The 24,015-nt window shown below is 32.7% G+C and overlaps 1 protein-coding gene and 2 pseudogenes across 10 annotated transcripts; 2 read left to right on the forward strand and 1 right to left on the reverse strand.

The window, feature by feature from the left end:
* The first annotated feature begins 1,839 nt into the window (after positions 1-1,839).
* On the forward strand, positions 1,840-6,396 carry LOC120142075 (interactor of constitutive active ROPs 3-like). 10 transcript variants are annotated; one of them, XM_039156834.1, is made up of 4 exons: positions 1,840-1,928; positions 2,973-3,088; positions 3,824-3,998; positions 4,370-6,396. In XM_039156834.1, the coding sequence occupies exons 2-4, from the start codon at positions 3,069-3,071 to the stop codon at positions 6,047-6,049; spliced, it is 1,875 nt and encodes a 624-aa protein (XP_039012765.1). In that variant the 5' UTR covers positions 1,840-1,928; positions 2,973-3,068; the 3' UTR covers positions 6,050-6,396. The 10 variants fall into 10 exon arrangements, with proteins under 10 accessions (XP_039012765.1, XP_039012774.1, XP_039012770.1 ...); XM_039156843.1 differs by having other exon boundaries at positions 4,376-6,396; XM_039156839.1 differs by having other exon boundaries at positions 3,827-3,998.
* A 1,417-nt stretch (positions 6,397-7,813) lies between these two features.
* On the reverse strand, positions 7,814-11,005 carry LOC120142077 (annotated as a pseudogene).
* A 2,183-nt stretch (positions 11,006-13,188) lies between these two features.
* Positions 13,189-23,041, forward strand: LOC120142099 (annotated as a pseudogene).
* The last annotated feature ends 974 nt before the right edge of the window (positions 23,042-24,015 follow it).

Consider the following 24,015-nt stretch of genomic DNA (forward strand, 5'->3'; position numbering starts at 1 on the left):
ATGTCAAGCCGTGTTGTTCCCTTACGTGCACTAAACCCATGTTCTCGTGCGAATCCCTTGTAAAAGTACCAAGCTTGATCACGTGAACAGAAGAGCTGACCAACCAATCTGTCAGATTCATCAACATTATGTACTTCATGGCATTCCTCGGTTGGCTTAACATTGCCTACATCAGTATTATCCATGGCAAAAATTTTGTTGTGCAAGTTCAGTGGTCCAGGAGTTGATGGAGATGTAAGCAAAGGTTCATTTTGAACATGTTTCAGTCGTTCAGTAGTTAAAGGGTGGGTACAACATTAAATTCGCAGTACATATTTAGGTATGTACAATAACTACAAGTATCGACCCAAAAAACATCAAAACCAATAATTATAATGTAATAGGTAAATTAACAATGTAACAAGTATCGACCCAAATTAATATTATTTTATAAAATATCAAAATAATCAAATAATTTTTTGTGTAAATGAAATTATTAAATTAATATTGTAGGTGGAAAACATGAAACACTATTAAAAAAAATTGAAACATAAATTACATAAATTTAAAAAAAGTATCGATCCTTTTTATAAAAAGTATGAACACTTTCAATATAATAGGTAAAAATATGATGTAATAGGTAGCGCTTATATAATGTAATAGGTAGCGTTTATATAATGTAATAGGTAGTGCTTATATTGTAAAGTATCTATTCTTTTTATAAAAGTGTCTATATTTTTTTCACTGTGGAAAACATTAATTTAAGGTTATCTTTTAAGTGAGTTTTAAGATATTAATTTAGTAATTATAGGCGTCTAATGATTTATTTTTTACGTTACAGTATATATTATTATTAAATTGAAAACAATAAACATATATATTACATATTTATTATTATCTTTGGTTAATATTGTTAAATTTAAAATCTAAATAATATTTTATAAAATATCAAAACAATCAAATAATTTTTTGTGTAAATGAAATTATTAAATTAATATTGTAGGTGGAAAGCATGAAACACTATTAAAAAAAATTGAAACATAAATTACATAACTTTAAAAAAAGTATCGATTCTTTTTATAAAAAGTATGAACACTTTCAATATAATAGGTAAAAATATGATGTAATAGGTAGCGCTTATATAATGTAATAGACTAATAGGTAGCGTTTATATAATGTAATAGGTAGTGCTTATATTGTAAAGTATCTATCATTTTTATAAAAGTGTTCATACTTATTTCACTGTGAAAACATTAATTTAAAGTTATCTTTTGAGTGAGTTTTAAGATATCAATTTAGTAATTATATATATCTAATGATTTATTTTTTATGTTACGGTATATATTATCATTAAATTAAAAACAATAAACATATATATTACATATTTATTATTATCTTTAGTTAATATTGTTAAATTTAAATTCTATATATTATTTTATAAAATATCAAAATAATCAAATAATTTTTTGTGCAAATGAAATTATTAAATTAATATTGTAGGTGGAAAACATGAAATTCTATTAAAAAATTGAAACATAAATTACATAACTTTAAAAAAAGTATCGATACTTTTTATAAAAAAAGTATAGACACTTTCAATATATTATAATGTAATAGATAAATTTATAATATTATCGGTATAAATATACCGATTTACTTATAAAACAGGTCAATATAAGCGTTACCTATTACATTATATAAGCGCTACTTAATATATTATTATACTTTATAATATTTTCAGTTAAATAATATAACATAAACGGTTTAAATTTTAACCGATCATTTATTTAACCGATCACACCGTATATTAACTGTTTTGTAGGCGTAGCACCGCAGAAGTACCCCGTTCCCATTCTCCTTTATTAGCACAAATATTTTAACAGAGCTTTGAAACTTAACCCATTTCGGCATTTCAATTGCTTTTACTAGTTGTTACTTTGCTACACTTGGTAAGCTTTCCTTTACCTTTTAATGTTCTCGTTTTATTCTTCTTCGGGTTCCCGAGAAAATGCTTTGAAGGAAAAAGACAATTCCCCATTTTTTTTCGGCATTTTATGTTTCAAGTGAGGGTTTATTGTTTGTGTTGTTTTCTTCTCACGTTCTTTTGGATAATAATGTTGCTTTTGGCCTTTTTTTTGCTTTGAAACTGATGAAAAAAGGTTCATTGTATGGCTGGAAAGTAACTAAGCTGAGCTCTGTGTTCAATTCAGGAGCTTTGTAATGGCAGCCTTGCAGACATTATTCTTTTTTCTTAAGACTTGTATAAAGGAAATCGAATCTCAGAAAGGTTTTCCTTTTCGGTCTTTTCAGTCTTTTTTTTTTTCTTTTGTTAGTATTTAGAAAAATGGGTGAACTTTACTTTGTTCCATAAGCTGCTGTAGATCTTGTTTTGAGGGTGCTTGGAAGCAGTTTAAACTATTCTTAGCTGAAAAAAGAATTTTCCCAGAAAATATTTTCCTGCGAAACATACGAGTTAATATTCACTATTGTGTTTTTGACGCTAGATAATCAAAAAGGTTTGACTGGCATTTGGAATCATTTTTCTCCTATGTTCTAAAATTTCAACTCCCACGCTTTGTCTTTACATTTCATCTCCCCATTTCACGGCAACAATGGAGGAAGAAAGTTCACTTGCTTGATTACAATAATAACCCTCTTTTTTAATGTTAAGAATCATTAAAAAAAGGGTACTTCTAGATAAATTTGACTGTTACCATCCCCTTTAGCTGTAGGGTCCCATGGACCATAAACAAAAGTAAGGGTTTTGGGTAGCATTAAATGCGGTAAAGATGAAGGGTAGCTATTACTGTCGGGTACATTAGAGGATAGCTCATGCTTTGCCTTATATTTTTTAGCCATTGTAGTTTCATATATGATGATGATAAGGAGCACTTGCCTTTCATATGAGCTCATTAAATTTTCTTTTCTTTTTCACCCACATTCGCATTGAATTCTTCTGCCTCGGCTCGTGACAATTTTCCGATCCATTGCAGGCGTGGGGCAGGGAAGCATTGAAGTGGTGTAGGATAAATAAGCTTCACTTGTTTATTTTCCTTTTAACTTTCTGTAGGGACAAGATTCTTTAAATTATGCAGACTCCTAAAGCAAGGTAACTTCTAAATTCTATTGTCTTTATGAATGCTCATTCTTCACTTGTTAGAAGCTTCTTAGTGAGTTTCGGCTGATGCATTTGTGCGGTTATTCTTGAAAATTAAGCTTAACCGGTGGCTCGATCTTTTACAGCAATGCATTGATATAATGCACATTCAGGGAATATCTTTCCCGGTTGTATGATATTTCGGATTTTTATCTTGTAGATACTATTAAGGGCCATATTGTCGGGTTACCGTTTTGTTTGTTTTGTACCTTAATGATAGAATAAGTCAAGCTCCTTAATGGGACTAGAAAATGCTGTAAGTGCTTCATCCTTCCAAAAGAAAACTTGTGGTTCGTGATCTGTTTGAGACCATTACCTAATCTGTTCCGTTGTGTAGTATATTCTCGGTAATCTGCTTGTTTCAGAAGGAACAAAAGAGAGTAAATTTAAAGCTTTAGTAATTTTGTTTAGGTTTAAGAAGGTGGGGAGTATAATTGAAAATTGGAACAAGGGATCTTCTATCCCATTTTAGAACTAATATGCAGTAAGGTTTTGCCATTACAGGGGATATGATGTTGAATTTGTATTACTTATTAGTGTAATTTAAATAATAATAAAAATTCCTACACAAGTGCTTAAAGAAATATATCCTCTAAACTGGAGGCCTGTTGAGTTTATTATTGAAGTCTTCGAGTGTTATTGTGTTTTTTTTCATCTGTACCAAATCATGGGGTAACCGTTGTTTAGCAGAAATGGATCTTCGGAACTGCCACAAAGGGGCGCTCATCGAGCTGTTCGTCAACTCAAACCAACCACATTAGAGACCGAAGCTGTATTGAACTCAAGTTCAACCAGTAGAACTTCAAAAGAGAAAAGTCCTAAAGTTGTTGAACGTCGTTCACCTAGAAGCCCGGCCGCTGAGGTATGCAAAGTAGGGAATGGTATACAAATATTATCTGACACTGCTGAACCTTAGAAAGCTTTGCATCATAAGTGCTTACCAACCCTTACTTTTGAAGTTCCGATCAGTTCTACCGTTAAATTCCAATCCATTTTGAAGAAGAATAATGGTTTGCTTTGTTCTTCGATATCTTGCATCAAGTTTGTTCTCTAAGCATCTATTAGGGTGATGGTTAGGATTGATATGGCAATTATTGTTGGTGGCTGAGAAAGAGGTTTTTATAATTCCTTAAGAGTGATTCTTTCCAAATTACTTGCAGACGAGACGTGCATTAGCGTCCATTAAACATTGGTGTTTTTAATAACTAATCTTATCGTCTGTTCTTGCTTTGGAAGAAGCGCCTAAGCAGAATATCCGAATTGGAAGAACAGAATTCACAGCTTCAAGAAGAACTAAAGAAGGCAAAGGATCAGCTAAGTTCGTCTGAAACATCCAGGAAGCAAGTTGAGCAAGATGCTGAAGAGTCCAAGAAGCAATTGTTGGACTTGTCTGAGAAGCTCGATGAGTCCCAAAAGCAGCTTCTCAAGCTATCTGGTTCCGAGGAAACTCATGTAGATGAGCTCCATAAGGTCTCACAAGAACAAGATCAAGCATGGCAGTCAGAGCTTGAAGCTATACAGAGGCAGCAGTCTCTTGACTCAGCTGCTTTGGTCTCAGCAGTGAACGAGATTCAACGACTTAAGGATCAGCTTGAAATGTCGGCTGAATCCGAGGCTGCACAGACCAAGCGAGCAGAATCAGCACATTCGGAGCTCCAGAGCTTGAAAGGAATCCTGGTCGAAACTCATTCTCTTGTAGAGAACATGAAAAAACAGTTGAAGGATAGCCAGGAATCGGAAGCTCAGACCCAAGCATTCGCAAATGAAACTCTGTTACAACTAGAAGCTGCGAAAAAGACTGTTGAAGCACTTAGGTCGGAAGGCATGAAGGCCGTTGAAGCTTACAGCTCCATTGCTTTTGAATTAGAACAATCGAGGAAACGTGTTTTTTCACTCGAAGGACTTGTTCACAAACTGAAGGCAGAAATGATTCGTGCTGGTGGCAGTCTCTCTACCGAGTTTGATGTCAACTGTATTGCTGCTGAGCATCAAGCTGGAGAAAATGAGAAACCCGCGGAATCTCGCCAGCTTGAAGCAGAGATTTTTTCTTTGAAGTCTGAGGTGGCACGTCTAACATCTGCTCTCGAAACTGCTGAGACTAAATGCCATGCAGAAGAAACCCAAAGCACCGCAAAGATAAAAAGTGCTCATGAACTGGTTGAGCAGATAAAATCTGAAGCAAGCTCGAAAGAGGCCGAGCTGTTAGCTGAACTAGAGAAAGCAAACAATGCTATTGCTGACTTGAAGGCAAACATGATGGATAAGGAAACTGAGTTGCAGTGTATCTCAGAGGAAAATGACGAACTTCGCATGAAACTCGATAAAAACCTGTCACGCCAACGAAAATCAGAAATTGAAAACCAGCTGAAGTTATTGAATGAAGCTATTGTTAATCTGAAGGCAAATATGATGGATAAGGAGACTGAACTTCAAATATCAGAGGAGAATGAGATGCTCAGGTTGGAAATCAGTAAAAGGGACATGGACAAAGGTAAAACAAATGATAAAGTGTCTACTGAGCTAGATGAGGCAAGGGCTGCCGAGCGAGAAGCAATTATGAAGCTTGGGCTTGCAATGGAGGAGTCTGATAAGAATAGCAGGAGAGTTGCCAGGGTGGCTGAACAGCTCGAGGCTGCTCAGACTGCCAATTCCGAGATGGAAGCAGAGCTGAGAAGGTTAAAGGTGCAATCTGACCAGTGGCGCAAGGCTGCAGAAGCAGCTGCTGCAATGTTTTCGGCAGGTAATAATGGGAGGTTCATGGAGAGAACTGGTTCACTGGATAACAATTATAATCCAGTTAAGGGAAAGGTTAGCTCGCCTTACACCGAAGATTCGGATGACGAGTTGATAAAGAAGAAAAACGGGAACATGCTGAAGAAGATTGGCGTGTTGTGGAAGAAGCCACAGAAATAGGCAACCAAGAGGCATGCCAAATATATATTTTATCAAAATTGCATTGATGCCATGTTTTCTTATCTTAATATCTCTAACTGAGGTTTCTCACATTTGGACAGAGATCAAGTACTCAAACCGTCTTTTTGTTGTGATGTTCGTGAAAGTTTAGTTACGAACGTCTGAACACCGGTGGCGGCATGTTTTCTTTTTCTTTTCCTTTTATGTGGATATGTAAAATGCGAGTGTCATGGCCTCAACTTGTGCTTATAGGATCAGACATTTTATCTTTTAACAATGTAAGTTTGGATTTGGATTCCATGGTTTTTCTATTAAGCTGCCTGCTTAAGTATGGCCATCTCTTTATCCCCTGCTAAATGCTAACAAGAATGATTTACGGTAAGGTATAGCGTCATTAATCGGACTCGGGTGTGTCAAATATGGTTTCATAAATGGCAGTTGGATAAGTTTTTCCACGACTTCCCACCCGAATCCAACTTTCTTATGATTGCATCTGCAAGCATCTCGGGAGTGGCTCATTGGCTAGCTTTTGTGCGCTCTAAGTGTTTATGCATAAGCGTCAGTGTTTGATAGAGTCAATTTTTTTGAATTAGTCTAATTGAAGAATGTTATTTTATAATTTAATTTTTATTTGATAATTTTAGTAGAACTAAATTTATGTAATTCAAGTCTATAAAATTTAAGTTAAGTTGTTTGAATTTTTATTTAAGTTTACTTATAAATATTTATAATGTTATGATACTATTTGATTTAAATTTAAAAGATTTTCTATAATCATATATATATATATATATATATAAAGTCAACCGTTCGACTCAAAAATCAACACTAATTATAAAATATTTTAAATTATTCGAATCTAATTTAAAATTCAAACTTTGTTTAAATTTTCTACTAGTCAAGCCACAGAGAATATTTTTAACATTGAGTTAAATAAAAAAATGATTTTTTTAAATTAATTTGGGGTTTACTCAATCCTAATTACCCATGATTAGCTGTCCGAACTTCATTGAAGATAAATTTAGGAATTAAGAATTAGTTATAAGATTCAGACACTGATGGCTTGCATTTGGTTTAATTGTTGAAATCGAAAAAAAATGGGGAAAAAAACTTCAGATCCATTGCACTGTATTTTGTCTCGTATCATAATCATATTTACTCAGAAACACAGTATGCTTATTACAATAATATTCGTATCATAATTTTATATCATGTTCAAAATTGTCTAAATCTACATGAACCAAACATATGGGAATGAATACAGCCGGCTAAAAACTAAAAGTAAAATAATTCTCAATTTTCTTTTAATATCTTGGGATGATTATAAAGTAGTATTTGTTTAAATAATTTATTAACAATGCACATACCTCTGCAGACACAACTGCTCGAATACAAGACCACTGATAATAACATTCTCAAATTTTAAAAGGAAACGAATCACTCACTCCTGCTGTTGGAAAAAAAAAGTAACTTGCAGTTAGTTACATATATATATATACGTAAAGCAAATGTTTCACCTCAACTTAATATTATTAACAATGGGTTGCAAGGTAAGAAAAACGTCCCTTAACAATTATCTAATTACTGACGTCATTAATCCAAACAACCTAATTTTAGTCAGGCACTTGATTAAAGCTCTGAAATTAATTCTAAAAAGTTACTTATACAAAATGGTAATGATCTAACAACATTCTGCCACAAAATCATTGTAAATAAGTTGAAGCTTGCCATCAATCTAACTGTCGATACTTGTTTTTTAACATTGAAAACTTACCATGATCCACTACTTCTTCATAGCACGGTAGTATCCACTGGATAGCTCCCTAGAACACGCAAGAAAGTTGCAAACTCCTGCCCAGGGAACATTTTGTTAGATATCTAACAACCTTGTTTCAAGGGGAGGAGGAAGAAGTTGCCCAAGGCTTGAATCTAGACTAAGACCGTAAATGAGACAAGACAGATCGTAAGTTATCCGAATTTGATTCGATCTAAGTTCGGTCAACACTCGACTCGACTCGATTAAATATCTAACAATCTTGTTTTAAGTGAGTTATTTAATACCCGACTTGAAAAACTCACAAATAACTCAAAAAATAATATATTAAAGATTTACTTTTTTAAATTAAATCATTGATAATAAAAACATTTATATGTGATATTTTTAAATATAGTATAAGGTTCATGTTCGTGCTCAAGTTTGAACCGAGTTTGAGTTCGAGATTCAACCCAACTAAGTCTAAGAATGTTTCGAGTTCAAGTTTTTTTGGTCCGAATTGTGCTTCAATTTTTTATTTTGAGTTCAAGTCAAACTCGTCAATTTTAAGCTAGCGAGATTTCGAGTCTCAATAATACTCGAGCTCGACTCGTCCCATTTTCGGCCCTAATCTTGACTGGTAACCAACTATAGATTTCAAACATACTGTTAGATATCTAAAAACTAGTGCTTCCGAATGGTTATGGAAGAGGCGGAGCAATATACCTTCAGATGTCTTAGGGCATCCTGTGCTCTCCAGCCATGGATGCTTCGAAGTCCACATAAACGGTAGTCAAAATATCTAATAGAACAAATTGACACAATTAACTTGAAGTCCGTTTAAGCAACCCAAATGGTTGGTAGTAAGAAGTAAAAAAACGATGTATATAATTAATCAATTTTACTAAAATTACTTTGAACCATCATTGCTATCATCAGATGCTCTGAAAGGCTGGTTTCTCAAGGGACGGCTTTCAATCTGAACAATGGTAACAAATAAATAAAGTATTTTAATACACCCTTTCAAATGTAATTTTGCAAAGTAACTTGAAAATTCTACAGAGAATTTATATTTATAAAAAACCTTTGTAAGGTTGATCTGCCGAAGGGCAAAAACAGCAAGTGCCTTGAAAAGAACACCGGGTACATCCTCAAGTGAGAAAATTATACTAGTCTGCAAATGAATAGCATTAATAGAAAATTCATAGAGTACAATGATTCATAAATGCAGCATGGAAAAGGAAAAACTATGACCAAGTACTTCGACTGCAAATGGTATTGTTGTTCAAAGGCTTACCTTGAATGGCTTCTCCACTCCAGGAATAATGGGTTCCCTGGCCAGCGTCAGAAATCGAGTAACATTATCAGAATCATCCTGTCAAAAAAAGGAAGCGCGCCAGATGTCAACGTTCTGACAAATCCAGCACAAAACAAATATGAAGACATAAACCCCAATATCTTCAGCAAGAATGTTCAGTCCATATGCAGCCGTGGAACTTGCGACAGCTTGTGTATCTTTTAGTTTCTCGGAGGCCACGTGCTGCGGATAAAGGCATTAAACCAGTCAAATTCAGAAAGTAATCCAACTATTTTTAGTATCATTTTAGTCACCCAACTATTTTTTTAGAATCGTCACTAAACTACATCTTTATTTTTTTTTTGGTCACTCACTATTAAAATACTAACAATAATACTGACATATCACTGTAAAATAGTATCATGTCATAGTAATATCTATGCTCAAATCAAAACTCACCTTCAATTGCTTCTCTACTCAACCCTATCTTTGTTAAAGTGTATTCACACTGAGCAAGAGCCTGAAATACGATGGAGATAAAATAAATAAAATTGAAAACAAGAAGAAACTTAGTAAACAAGTAACACAAACAAGCATAATTTTATATTAAGGGACGAAAATAGATTATCAACAGAAAATACAAGAAAAATATTTAAAATATATTAACATTTAAAATTTTCAGGGGCATTACCCTCGTCGGCTCCCCTCGATACATCTCTAATCATACTTGAGGATGACTAAGAACCCTTTTTAAGTCCTCGACTCTAACACCGTGATTGGCTACTAAGCAATGATGGACTGCAAGCTTAACTTCCTCAACAATGTGCAAGCTATGGCGGAGCAAAAGGTCGTAATTTCGATGAATACTGCCACCTAAGGATTTCTCGATTGGTAATACTGCTCTATCCACTAACCCCTTTTCAACAGCCTAATTAAAACCAGTTGTTAGTGAAGACTAATCAAATATGCCTACAATTTCAAAAAGAGCCTCGTTTTCTAAATTCTAACATGGAAACTAAATATTTATCAATGAGAAAAAAAAAGGAAAAAAAAAGGAGTTCAAGTAATTACATCAAAAACAGCATCAAGTTGATCCCAAGGAACAGGTTCACAATTCGGATAGGCCTTCTCAGCAGCTGCTTCGCTGTAGGCGCCGCTAACTCCCTTTCAAGATTCAACATAAATTAATCAAACAATTTCACTGAAATAAAATTTATAATTCTATAATTAAAAATATAACGTCCCATTCTGCAAGTTAAAAAATCAAATATAGAGAAGTAGTCGTCATAGTTAAATAAATAAAAACGGTAACGTATCCATTTAGTCACTCAATTATTATCGTAATTTAATTTTTATAATTACCGACTAATTTTTTCTAAATAATATCTAAACTCATTTTTGTTCGTTTCGATCACTTGCCTTTAAAAAGAAAAACTAAAAAGTAACCACCTGAGATGCAACGCGAAGGTCAGAGATTGTATTGGATGACTGGGATGAAGTAAGTGGTCCTGAAGAAAAGGAAGTGAAATGCCAAAATTTAAAAATAAAATACAAATACTAAAAAGAAAAACGACAACGGGGATTTTCATACTGGGAAGCAATGGGGAGTCTTTTGAAACACCGTCGTACTGGGAATCATCGAAAAGCTTCTCCAAGCCAACACCCTCTGTGATCTTATTACTTTCGTCGTTGATGTTGTTTCCGTCGTAGAGGGAAGCGAAAAGAGTGGTGAAACTACGGCGGTTCACTGAAGATTGGGGAATTTGAAAGGGAGACGCTGTTTTCTGATCGGATACTATCCCTTTACAGGAGAATAGGACCGCAGGGGACCGTATAATGCAAGTTGCCGTAGCCATTAATTTTTCAGCTTCGGATCCTGACAACAATGGCGAAGGCTAGCTTTTGAAGACTTATATTAAAAAATAGAAGAAGAAGAAGAAGGAGATAGTTTAGACTCTTTTTGTAGGGTTTTGGCTGTATACTTACCGTGCCAGACGATCTATACGATTAAAAGATATTAATTTAATTAATTAAGTTACTAAAAATAGGATTTTTACCCAAATTATCTCTTTAATTTAGATTAATGTCTAAAATAAGTTTTTTTAGAGCAAATCCGAATATAACTACACTCGAATTTCGTAGAAATGATGACGATACAACATTTTAAGCTCATTATTAGGTCGGGTTTAATTAAGGCCTATAATTGTGTGATGATGAGAAGAATTTGACATATTGTCAAAGTCAAATCTTGTATCGTCACTGTGAAATCTTAGTTGTAGGCATGACATGAGTCGTTTTCAAGTCTATGACGATATAATTATAGGTTGAATATGAGATAGGTGCATGAGTGGGTAAAATTTGGATAATTTTTTTAAGATTGAAATATCAATTAATTTATGACAATTTTGATTGAGATTCAAGTATTTTTGGTTAGCAATGTCTTTTTATGAATCGAACGATTATTAATTGTTTCTTTTTTAACATATCTAAAATATCTCAATTCAACGTTGAGAGCTCGAATTATGTCTACTTTAATAAAGACAATACATACAAAAATTAAAAAAAAGGAGTATAATAGGGAGTTTTTTTTAAATATTATGAACTTTTAATTTTTTTATTTATAATTAAATTTAATCTAAGATGGTTTATTATGAATTTTAGATTGTTTAAGATTAGATTTATTATTTATTTTATTATTATTAAATATTTAGATAAATTAAAATTTACTTCATTATTTTTAAATTTAGTTAGAAGAGGCTTCTTTGGTTGATCCTAAAATTTAGTATTTTTGCAAGTCGATAAATAAGCACCTTCATATGTATTTTATATCACATTAAAAAATAAAACAAATATTATTTTTTAAAGTCTTCTATAATTTTTTTTCATTGTCCAATATTTTTATCTTATTTTTATTTTAGCGTATGAGGGTAGAGGTTAATATTTGATCAAGTTGAGTAAAAATTTTTTTAAGTTAGTTTAGTTGACGAATCATATTTTATTATTCAAATTTTATTTTATTTTTCAAACTGAGTCGAGTCGACTAGAATTTTTTTGAGTTTTTGTTCAAATTTAATTATAACTATTTATAATATTATAATTCTAATTAATTCCAAATTAAATCATTTTCTCTAACCGTATAAGATGTGCACGTAGATTTCTTCATATTCTTTTTCACATGTGTATGTATGATTTGTAATTTTTAATAAATCAAATATCATCTAAAATTATAAAATATATTTATAATATATTTTTTATTAAAAAATATATTTAGAGGACAAAACATTAATGAGAGAATAAAGGAGTCATGAAATTGATAGGAAGAAATAATTTGCAAAAAGTTACAATTGAAGGACTAAATTGAATAAAAATACAAAGTTAAAGAACTAAAATGAAAAAGAGAAAAATTATTGCTTGAAGTTACGTATATATTCTATAGTTTTAGAGGCGCATGAGGCTCAAATTTAGTCAAAATGAACTTAAAACGAACGAGAAATTAAAGAAATGAAGAAATCATGCAAATTTGTGAGACTAAATTAAAAAAAAAAGGAAATATGTTTTAAGAAAGAAGAATTGAAACTACATAAGTATTCTACAATAGTTTATGAGCATATGATTTGAATCTGATAAAATGAATTTAAAATGAACGAGTAATTGAAGAAGTAAGGAAACTAGAAATTAAATAACAAAATAGTCAAATTAATGAACTAAAGATGAAGACGACGTCATTTTGAAGTTTGGATTTATTTTTTCAATTGGTAAAATCTAAAATTGGTTCAAATTTGAAAATTGACTCACTAATTTAAGTTAACTCAAATAACTCGAAATTAAAAAAAATTATACAAATGATAATTAATGTTTGATTTAAGTTATTGTTTTTTTTCCTACTAAAATTTCAAAATTAAATAATCGATTACTAATGTTATCGATTTGTAATAAATTAAACGCTCGCTATTAACTATCACTACTAAAGATAACAGAATTACAAAAGACCACACTTTGACTTGAAAAAAAATTATTTTAATAAACTCCCTCTCTCTTTTTCCACCTTTAATTCCTCAGAGGTCTTAACAGGTGAAGCGTTGTGGAGAAATGTCAAGGAAGCTACAGTTTTTCAAAGATCAAATTGTTAAAGCTGGTCTACCATCCTCAATACACCCTGTTGTGAAGCTGGATGTGGACTTAGAGGAATTAGAGGTTCATTTTATCTACTCCTCCCATTACATAATTATTCCTTCCCAACTTTGACTTGCTTTGTGTTTTTTTTCCTGTTATTCCAGCAGTTACATAAATTGCTAATCTATTGAATGCAATAATAGTTAATGCAAGTATTACTGGTCTTTTCTGGAATAAGGATTATCAAATTTGTTTTTGTTACAATTTCAGATCCAACTTGCCGAGCATGAAAATGAGCTAATTGAAATGAACTCCAACAGTGAAAAACTTCGACAAACATACAATGAGCTCCGGGAGTTCAAGATAGTTTTGCTAAAGGTGAATTTCTGACTCATTTCTTCTTATATGTTTATATTTCTTTTGTTGTTACCAATTATTCATGTTACTTGAATTTGGGTGTGAGCATCAGATTCAAGTACATTATAAAATTTTGCATGTATTTGGAGGATACTTAAAAGGTCATATCCCCATACCCATGTACATATATATATGTTCAAAATGGGTTTCGAACATAGGTACTTCAACAGGAAACAATTGACAGAGTAACATAGCATTATTGCAATTTTTTTTTAATGATTTCTATCCCATCTTCACTGCTAACAGTCATCTGAGGGTTTTTCTTTTCTGCCTCTATTATATGCCATTTAATCTTAATTATTCCACCATATGGTTGAATTTCGAAATCCATTGTGTGTCAGTGCATAGTTGTAAACTTTATAACATGTTTGTACTCAAGTCATTGTTTACAAGAAATTAAGCTCTTTGATGATCCTATTTATATGTAACCTTGTCAAATATGTGTAAACTCTTTTCAGTTTACATTCTGGATGCCATATTTATGGAAGATTTAGGTAACCAAATTTTTGTGTTGAATATTGAATGCCTTCTGATACATATTTCTCAAATTCCAGGCAGGTAGTTTTATTGTGTCTAGTAATAACCATGCAGTTGCTGAGGAAAGGGAATTAAGTGAGAATGTACACTCTAATCATAGTTATGATGAGGCATCATCATTAATTGAACAGGTAATTGTTGACCCTGTGATTAATTACTTTTTTTTCAAGCCTATTTTATGGTTCCATCTACTATATGATTATTCATCGTACAGGAAATGAGGACTGCAGACCAATCTGGGTTGAGATTCATCAGCGGGATTATTTGTAAATCCAAGGCTCTTAGATTTGAGAGGATCTTATTTCGAGCTACCAGAGGCAATATGCTTTTCAATCAGGCACCGGTTGGTGAAGAGATCATGGATCCTTTATCAGCTGAAAAGGTTTCATTTTCCTACTCATAATCACCTATTGTGTTGCTAAATCTTATTTCAGTTATCTTTTCATTTGGAAGTTGTGTTATTTGGTAAATTTTTTATCTGTATTTTCTACATCCAAAGAGGTTTATTGTATTTCTTTTTGCTAGCTACATTGATGCATTATTGATATCAACTTTACAATTTTCCATTTCTATTCATCTTTGCAGGTAGAGAAAACAGTGTTTGTAGTTTTTTTTCTCCGGAGAATGGGAAAGAATAAAGATTTTGAAAATTTGTGAAGCATTTGGAGCTAATTGCTATCCTGTTCCTGATGACTTCAGTAAACAAAGGCAAATAACTAAAGAAGTAAGTACAGCATCGTGGAGGTTAACTATTTTGTTTTTCCAGATGAAAATATGAAGCACAAGTATGCATCTTCACAATCAAGCCTTAAATGAATATTCTTGATCCTTTGAGGAGATGACCCAACTGTTATATATAAATATATTGATTCTTTTGTTCTGGAATATCTAAGAGAAAATGCAAACTTTAATTTAATTTGGCTCTTTTTACCTTTTCACTTGCCTATCAATATCTCTTACATGTTTGTTATTAGTTGGAATTATAGAAATCTGTATTCTTCTGGTTAAAATTTTGCTTTTTTGTCACAGGTCTTGTCACATCTTTCTGAATTAGAGGTCACATTGGATGCCGGTATTCGCCATAAAAAATAAAGCTCTGACTTCAATTGGATACCATCTAACACGATGGATGAGCATGGTAAGATGTACTAGTGAGTGCACCATGTCTTGTATATTTGTTTCCTCTGCTGGGACAATGAACATCTCGACATGCAAAACTACTTAGCTAGCATATGAAAATCCTATAAGTAGGATAAATTTGATATTGTATTATTATCAACTAAGACCCTTGTGATTTCTGTTTTGTTTTAAATTAGGTACGAAGGGGGAAAGCTGTGTATGATACACTGAATATGTTGAATTTCGATGTTACAAAGAAATGTCTTGTTGGGGAAGGATTGTGCCCTATATTTGCACAAGCTAAGGTATCTTTTATGCATCATCATTCTAAATCCAATTTCTTTGTAACTAACATTTTTCATTTTTTTTCTTTTCCCTCTTGATCTTCTGTTAGAGCTTTGTGGCCTTAGAATTGAGGAAATAGGTTTCTTTTTCTTACAGGTTCAAGAAGCACTGCAACGGGCAACAGTTGATAGCAATTCGCAAGTTGGTATAATTTTTTATGTGATGGACGCTGTAGAATCACCTCCTACATATTTCAGAACCAACCATTTCACAAATGCATATCAGGAGATTGTTGATGCATATGGGTGAGTTCTAGCTTTACTCTTTGCTGCTTTAATGTTTTAGATGGTAAAATATAAGATGCTTTTTCTTTTTTCTTTTTCTTTTTTTTGTTGGGGGTGGGGGGGTGGTGGTGGATGACACCTTCTGTTCCTTGGCTAACATGGTTTGCTTCCTAACCACAAAGCTAGGTGTTAAAATATTTATCTAATGGCACTTTAATATCTCAAAGGTGAAGTGTCTCCTCTGTTTCCTGACTGCTGATCTTCATTTATTCTTGATCAGTTTAATAAACCATAGTGTTTTTAGGATAAACTGTTTATATGTATTAGAGTTGAATTTTTTACTTGTAATCAGAATACTAACATGAGAACATTTTACACTGTTGCTAGATATCAGGAGGCAAATCCTGCAGTTTACACTGTTATTACTTTTCCATTTCTTTTTGAGGTGATGTTTGGCGGTTGGGGTCACGGAATATGCTTGTTATTAGGAGCATTGGTCCTCATAGCTCGAGAAAGCCGACTCAGCACTCAGGCATGTGGGCAAAACATATCATGTTTAGAGTTGAAACTAACAGGCAATGTTTTATGTGTATAATACAGAAACTGTTATGGTTATGGTAGGAATACTGGACAGGATAATGTTCTTAGTGTAGGATTTCTTATTGGAGCATTTTAGTGAGACTTTAACGCTGACACACATTTGCATTTTATAGTTAATTACTAATTCCTACTTCAGTGACGATTTGAATAGTTGAACTGACCCATAGATAATGTCATATTGTAGAACCTGGTCTGATCAGTAAAAAAAAAAATCTGAAATACAGGTTTATGAATATCTTCGAAATGGATTTCCCACATTTCTGTTGCTTTCCTCTGTTCTGTTTAGTGTTTTACTGATTTTGCACAATATCATTTTCTCCTATTATTGTTGCCTATCGGTCAAACTACCTATCAAGAATCCTGTTAGGTCTGGATCTCGGAAAAACAGAAGATAATAAGATTTCATTTTACTCTTTAGTGAAATAGCAAAGCATCTGATTCAAAGTGAGAAAGGAAATTGGAATGGGATTGATGTGATTACACTAATAAGTTAATGTGGACTCGGGTGTGATGATTATATCTTTTTTTCTTTCATTTGTCGGCATGCTTAGTTTATTTATAGATGCTTTCAGTAATTTACATTTCTTAATAGGATAACATTTCATGCTCTTTGATTTTCCTACAAAATGGTTATAGTTCTCTTGTCACCTGTAGCCCCGGCCAAAATTTATCTGTAGCACGTATACTAATCTAATTTATGCATTTGATACCTTACAGAAACTTGGAAACTCTATGGAGATGCTATTTGGGGGGCGTTACGTACTCCTTTTAATATCACTTTTTTCAATTATTGTGGGTTGATTTACAATGAATTATTCACTGTTCCCTTCCACATATTTGGTGGTTCTGCTTACAAGTGCTGAGATGCTACCTGCAGGTTCATATTGCTACTTTTAGATCTCATTACTAACTAGGAAAGATAAAATATGTTCTATTTCGTCTGATGTCTTCTTTTGTACTGACATTTTTTTTGGAAGCACGTCTTTTTTAATTTTCATAACTGCGATTTTGGATGTAAACCTTTTCTTGATTTCTCAGTCGTTTTCTATTTCTTTCTTTATGCAAGTATGAGTTGATAGTATTTGTAGTCACCTTTGCAGTGCAGGTGAAAGAAAATTTATTTTTTATACTTTGGGACTGCTCAATTGAATCAACCTTTGCTGATCTTCTTTATGTTCATTTATGATAAGATCAATTAGGTTTATTTCATGTATTTTTTATATTTTTCAACCCTGCATTGGTATTTCTTAGTTATGTGCATATATCTTGGTTGTAACTTTAATGTGTTAACAAAGGGAGACTAGTTCGGTTTGCACATACTAGCTTAAACCATCGGGTCGAATAACAATCTCTCGTGTACAAGGATGAGCATTCTTTTTATTCAATTAATTTTGTTACTGCACTGTTATATTTTTTGTTTCAGCGATGCGCACTCTGCCGGTTTAATCAAATTTCGAGATCCATACCCATTTGGTGTGGATCCGAGTTGGCGTGGAAGTCGTTCAGAGTTACCTTTCCTTAACTCTCTTAAAAAAAAGATGTCAATTTTGCTGGGTGTGGCCCAGATGAACCTAGGAATCATAAAAAGTTATTTCAATGCACACTTTTTTCACAACTCCCTGGATATTATGTCTGTTTTTCTTCCTCCGACTTATACCCTGTTTTCCACTTGCTTTCTTTATATGATGGAACTGAAATTTACTTTGCATCTTGTTGTTAGGTATCAGTTTGTACCACAGATTGTGTTGCTACTTTTGGCATTAGTTGCAGTTCCGTGGATGCTTTTTCCTAAACCTTTTATTTTGAAGAAGCTTCATTCTGAGGTACTCTGTTGCTGATTTTTCTTTCTTAGAGCAATTTTGCTAATGTGCGTAATAGCCTCTATGACTAACATTTATTTTTTATAATACCTATTACCCAGCTAGTTTATTTTGAAGATTACGTTGTCCTGAAAAAAGCCTCTCTAAAATGAGCTAACCAGAGTGTCGAACTGAATGGCTTGCATGTCATGTGGACTTTTGACTTATCTTCTCATCCTGTAATATTTTTTTTCTCAATAGGTACATCCTCTGTAACACCCCAACCCGTATCCATCCCGAATACGAGTCCGAGATGTCACATTGACTTTTTGAAACAATATTCTGGTAAGATAGCAAAACATTTGAACTTATATTGAGAAAATACAATAGTATTCTATTAAATTATGGTTTATTATAAAAATTTAAGAAAAAAACGTATTTGTGAACAATACTATACGGTATGAATAGTACCATGAACAATACCATGAACAGTGAAAAAAATTCAAATATAAATTGTGTATCGATGCACTGCTACAGTAACTTTCGTAAAAATACATATAAATTCATAAAAATATAACCTTTCATCGCTATACAGTTACATTTACATAAATATGTTAGAAACATTATAAAACTCAATCAGAGCATAAATACTTAATTTATTGACTTTGTTTACATGCCAACCATTATCATTCTTACAAAATACATACTATACATTTCTTTTCTGATCATTGGAAAGGAGGAAATGACCTGTCTTGCACAACTTTTATCAATCTTCCTCTTCTCAAAACCTACGCGTGAAACAATCACACGCTAAGTCGTTGACTTAGTGAGGCATATAAAACATATAATAAAATTTTAGAACATTTCATATATTAAAATGCATACATATACATATACCATCATATAATTCATGTAACATATTTCATATCACCAAAACATATACATATCACATATAGTGTATTTGTTATTATCTCTTATTAACCCATGTACACATGTCACTAATTCTTTTTATCATATAAACATATACTAAACATTTATATACATATCATGGAATACATATATCATTTCACAACAGAACACACATCATATCATATCAATCGATTTATTTACTCTCTTTAAAGTCTATGTATTAGCCCATGTACACTTTGAGAACTTAAGTTATGTGAGTACATTGAGGTTGTGCACCACTATGCTGTCACCACAGCTCGTACAAATGTCCCGAAGGACCTATCCATAGGTCATACAGAACCTCGGCAACTGTCCATAGGTCCCGAAGAACCTAGGTAAATTGTCCATATGTTCCTTAGAACATAGGTATACTGTCCATATGTCCCAAAAGACATAGGTAATTCTGTCCATATGTTCCGTAGAACATAGGTAAACCCTCGACTCTTGGCATGCCAACTATACCACTAGCTCTCATATCACATAACATGGGCATTATCATTTATAACATTTTTGTATTCATATTATTTCTCTTATAATCACATGTTCATTTTCTTCTGTCACATATCACATGTACGTGTAAACATATATCTCATATGCATATAACTCGTAACTCTTTTATTTCATATCATGTAATCATATAGGTCATGTCACATATAATAACATATACCCATTTTCATGTATTCATACATACATAAGAATCACCTAGTGTATCTCATAGAGATATCATTTCCATACCTTTATCACATAACTCATATAACTTTTCCTGCATATTCATATCACATAATCTATATGGTATGAACTCATATCATGTTTCATAATATGAAATGAATCATATATCAAAGTATTAAATCTAGACTTATCACAAGTCTAGAACGGAATATACTACTATAATCATGCTATGCATATGCACTTACCTTAGCCTTACTTTGATTCGATCTTAACTCTTTGATTGTTCCGGAACTTGTTTAGGCTCAATATCTACATAAACATAATTTCCGAGACAATTATCAAAAGCCTAAACCTTATAACTTGGTATTAATAACTTAGGCTAATTTAATGAACCAAAATTTCATTTTTCCTTTAAGGGTGTATCGATGCACTAAGGGTGCATCGATATACAAAATAGCTTCGAAATTCCCATGCATCGATGCACTCCTTAATGTATCGATGCACCTTCAAAATTTGTCTTAGTGCATCGGTACATACTTATAGTGTATCGATGCACCTGCCCAGAAATCACTATTCATGCACGAAAATTCACTATTTCCAACTTCAATTCTTCATGTTTCATTCCCTTTCATATTCTTAATTCAAATATACATACTTAAACCAATTTCTACTCATTACATCTCAAACCTCAAATCATATTCTCCATATAAAATCAATAATCATACCCAATTTTCAATATACTCTAAATTCAATTCTATCACTTCATATTTCTTAATTAAGTTGATGACAAATCAAATTTAACTTCAAATTCAACTTATCAACTCTATTTCAAGATTTCACTCAAAAACTCCAAATCTTTAATCTTCCCTAACTCCTTTATCTTTTGATTTTAAGATAACTTAAGCTTTTCTTAAGCTTAGTTATCATCTAATGATCAAAACCCAACTATAAAATCAACAAATAATTAACTAACAAAGAAACTCACCTTTGCCTTCAGGGTTCACGGTGAAGAAGAAAGAAAGAAGATGAAGAGAAGCTTTAGAGAAAATATCTCCTTCATCTTATCCTGATATCCTTATCAATCCCATTTTAAATTAATTTCTAAGTCAAATGACCGTTTTACCCTTCACTTCATTTAATAATTACTAACAACTTTCAGGAAATATCTCTACATAAATCATTAAACTATTCAACTTTTCTACTTTTGTCCCCAAATTCTAAAATTTTATAATTTGGTCACTTACCCGGTATTTAGGATGTTACATCCTCCCCCTACATAATGGTTTAAACGTAAATGAGTGAAGAATTGTGTATAAGAATGGTAATCAAATTGTAAACATTTTAATCTATGTGGATCATGTTGTAAGACTATACATTACATCTGCTGTAACATAGGTTCGATATGCTCCTTGAGCATAATTTTTTGTGCCAAATATTTGGATTATCGTAACTCTTTCCAGCTGTGCTAGCATCTGGTCCAACATTAACTGAGTTATAAATTATATCGAAAAGTCTATTTCAGAAAAGAAATTATTTGAATAACTCTTACTTCAACTTTGATTAGAGTTGCCTATGTGGCTATGATGTGGAGTTTTGGATAATCAAGTGCCTTATTTTAAATTTTCATGTATCGCATGGGAACCAATAATTGTGTAATAGTCTCTTCTTATTCTATTATATAATTGGTATTTCCTGTTCTTCTTTTCCAAGGTATGATGGAAGGCTTCTAATTTGGGGCCCAATGATGACAACTAAGAATTCTTAGTTTCCTTTTTGCATGTTTAAATCATTTTTGGATGCTTCTTGTGCTTAGTTATTGCACTAGACGACTTTTTGTTCTTAGTTCTCTCTCTCATCTCAGATTTCTAGAATAAATTTAGAAGAGTTCACATGAGTATCTTGTTAGTTATGTGAGATATTTCCTTCAATATGTTTTAGAGATTTCAAGTTCGTAACTATGGCATGCTTATCTCCTCTGAGTTTGATCCTGATGTGGAACCTGATTCTGCACGGGAACATCACGAGGATTTCAACTTTAGTGAGGTTTTTGTGCACCAAATGATACATTCCATTGAGTTTGTTCTAGGTGCCGTCTCCACACTGCATCATATCTTCGGCTTTGGACTTTAAGGTAGACCTATGGTTTTCTCAGTTTAAATGTTATCCACTGTTTCTTAAATAAATGTCAAGTTAATGTCTGCTTCTAATACATTACGGCTTGGCACACTCTGAATTATCGACAGTTTTCTATGATAAAGTCCTACTACTTTCCTGGGGGTGAGTTCTTTTAATTTTCTAAATGGTGCATGCGTCTTGTGTATGTTGTAACTCCTTTCCATTTGTTCCTGTTCTCTTGCTAGTTTATGGTTTATATATTCCGGTTCTGGATGCATGACAATTAAAGTAAACCACTATGATCCCCCACCCCAAGGCAAAGGGAAAGTAAAGTAAACCACTGTATAGTACAACTGAGCAAAACTGATGCTGTAAGAAGCTTGAGTTTGTCTTAAAATTTGAGGCTCAAAATTCGGCTCGAGGTTTACATTCTTTTCTGGGCCTAATTCAACTTCTTTCCCGGGCCAAAACGCTACATGAGCACACGTGTCTCATTTACATTCTTATTGTATAGGGCCATAAATTAAAAAGAATCAGGATACTGTAGTAGTTGTTTATTGTACGATACAATACAACAAATTTCAAGCTATTGCACATTGGCACTGGTTGCTGCTCAGTCAAGCCAATCATGGTTTTTGTGCTTCAGCTGAATAACTTCACAATAAACTCTTTAGTTGCAGCCTTGGTCAGTATATCATTGGACAGCAATACTATTTTGCATGGAATTGGAACCGCAATAATATTACGTGCTATGTTTTGATGTGCATAATGTGTATAAGCACGGTCACTGTTCTCTTATCTGATACTTGTTTACTCTCTGATAGCTAATTTGGTAATGACCTGAGTACTGATTATTACAGGTATGACAACATCATAGTCGGGCTGGCAGTTTTTGCCTTTGCAACTGCTTTCATCCTACTCTTGATGGAGACCCTTAGCACTTTCCTTCACGCCTTGCGTCTACACTGGGTAGAATTTCAAAATAAATTCTACCATGGTGATGGATACAAGTTCAGACCTTTCTCATTTGCCTTGATAACAGATGACGGCGATTAGTTGACCCCCTAATCCTGCTTTTATTTATTTATTTGACCAAGTTTGCAAGATAGGGATGACATTAATTTGACATGGAAGTTGCTACAAAAAGAAAAAGGGATAGATATTTGCAGAAATAACAATCTGGCTGGCTTAAGGTTTGCTCCTCTCATCCCACGCTTTTTGTGCCTAGACAAATTTGACATAGGAATGTGAAATTCTTGCACACTTTCTTTTCAAAAGTTTAATGATGTAACGCCTGATGCTAGTAGTCAATAAGATGTAGTGTAATTTTCTTTTTGATTTCGTCAAAATAGGATATAAATGGGTGGGTGGATAAGAGGGAGAGGGGTGTGTGTGTTAGAGCTAGTTGTAAACAGGAGCTCTGCTTCATTATTTCCATATAAGCTCTGTTTGAAACTCTTTTGGTTACTTCACTTGAAGAGGTGGTGGGAAGGGTTAGATTTATAAGAAATTTTACACGCATACTATATGGATATTGAAGATAATAGGCTTTTGTCATTTTTATTGTAATATTTATAATAAAATTCATTTATTTTTGCCTTTGATATGTTATATTGAGAATTCTAAAAATAACTTCATTTGCTTCTTACCATACTTTATTTCTTTTTTTGAATTCGGCAGCTTCTAATGAAGAAAAAACCAAAATGGCGTTTATTACGCTAAAAAACTACTTTTCTTTGTCTATTCCTTACCTGTTTTGATTAATATATAATAAAGTAGTAATATAATTAAAATTTATTGAATTAAATATATAAATAAAACTGTATGTACATTTCTCATTTTAATTTTTCTAAAATCATATTACACCCTAACAATTATTAAAGCTTCTCTTTCTTTTAATTAACTATTATTTTTTTCCAACCGAAGTGTGAGTAGTACATTTTTAAAGTGTTGATTAGGTTCTGGTCCTTATCTATAGTTTATTTGCCAAGTTTGCTTAAGTTAACTGAAAAGGGTAGAGAATAAACTCT

Source organism: Hibiscus syriacus, unplaced genomic scaffold (assembly GCF_006381635.1).
Source record: "Hibiscus syriacus cultivar Baekdansim isolate YM2019G1 unplaced genomic scaffold, ASM638163v2 tig00110819_pilon, whole genome shotgun sequence".
Classification (NCBI taxonomy): Eukaryota; Viridiplantae; Streptophyta; class Magnoliopsida; order Malvales; family Malvaceae; genus Hibiscus; species Hibiscus syriacus.

Coding starts and splice junctions, on each gene's coding strand:
- LOC120142075 (XM_039156834.1), top strand. CDS start 3,069: ATGCAGACTCCTAAAGCAAG. Junction 3,089..3,823: donor ATGCAGACTCCTAAAGCAAG/GTAACTTCTAAA, acceptor ACCGTTGTTTAG/CAGAAATGGATCTTCGGAAC. Junction 3,999..4,369: donor CTAGAAGCCCGGCCGCTGAG/GTATGCAAAGTA, acceptor TTCTTGCTTTGG/AAGAAGCGCCTAAGCAGAAT.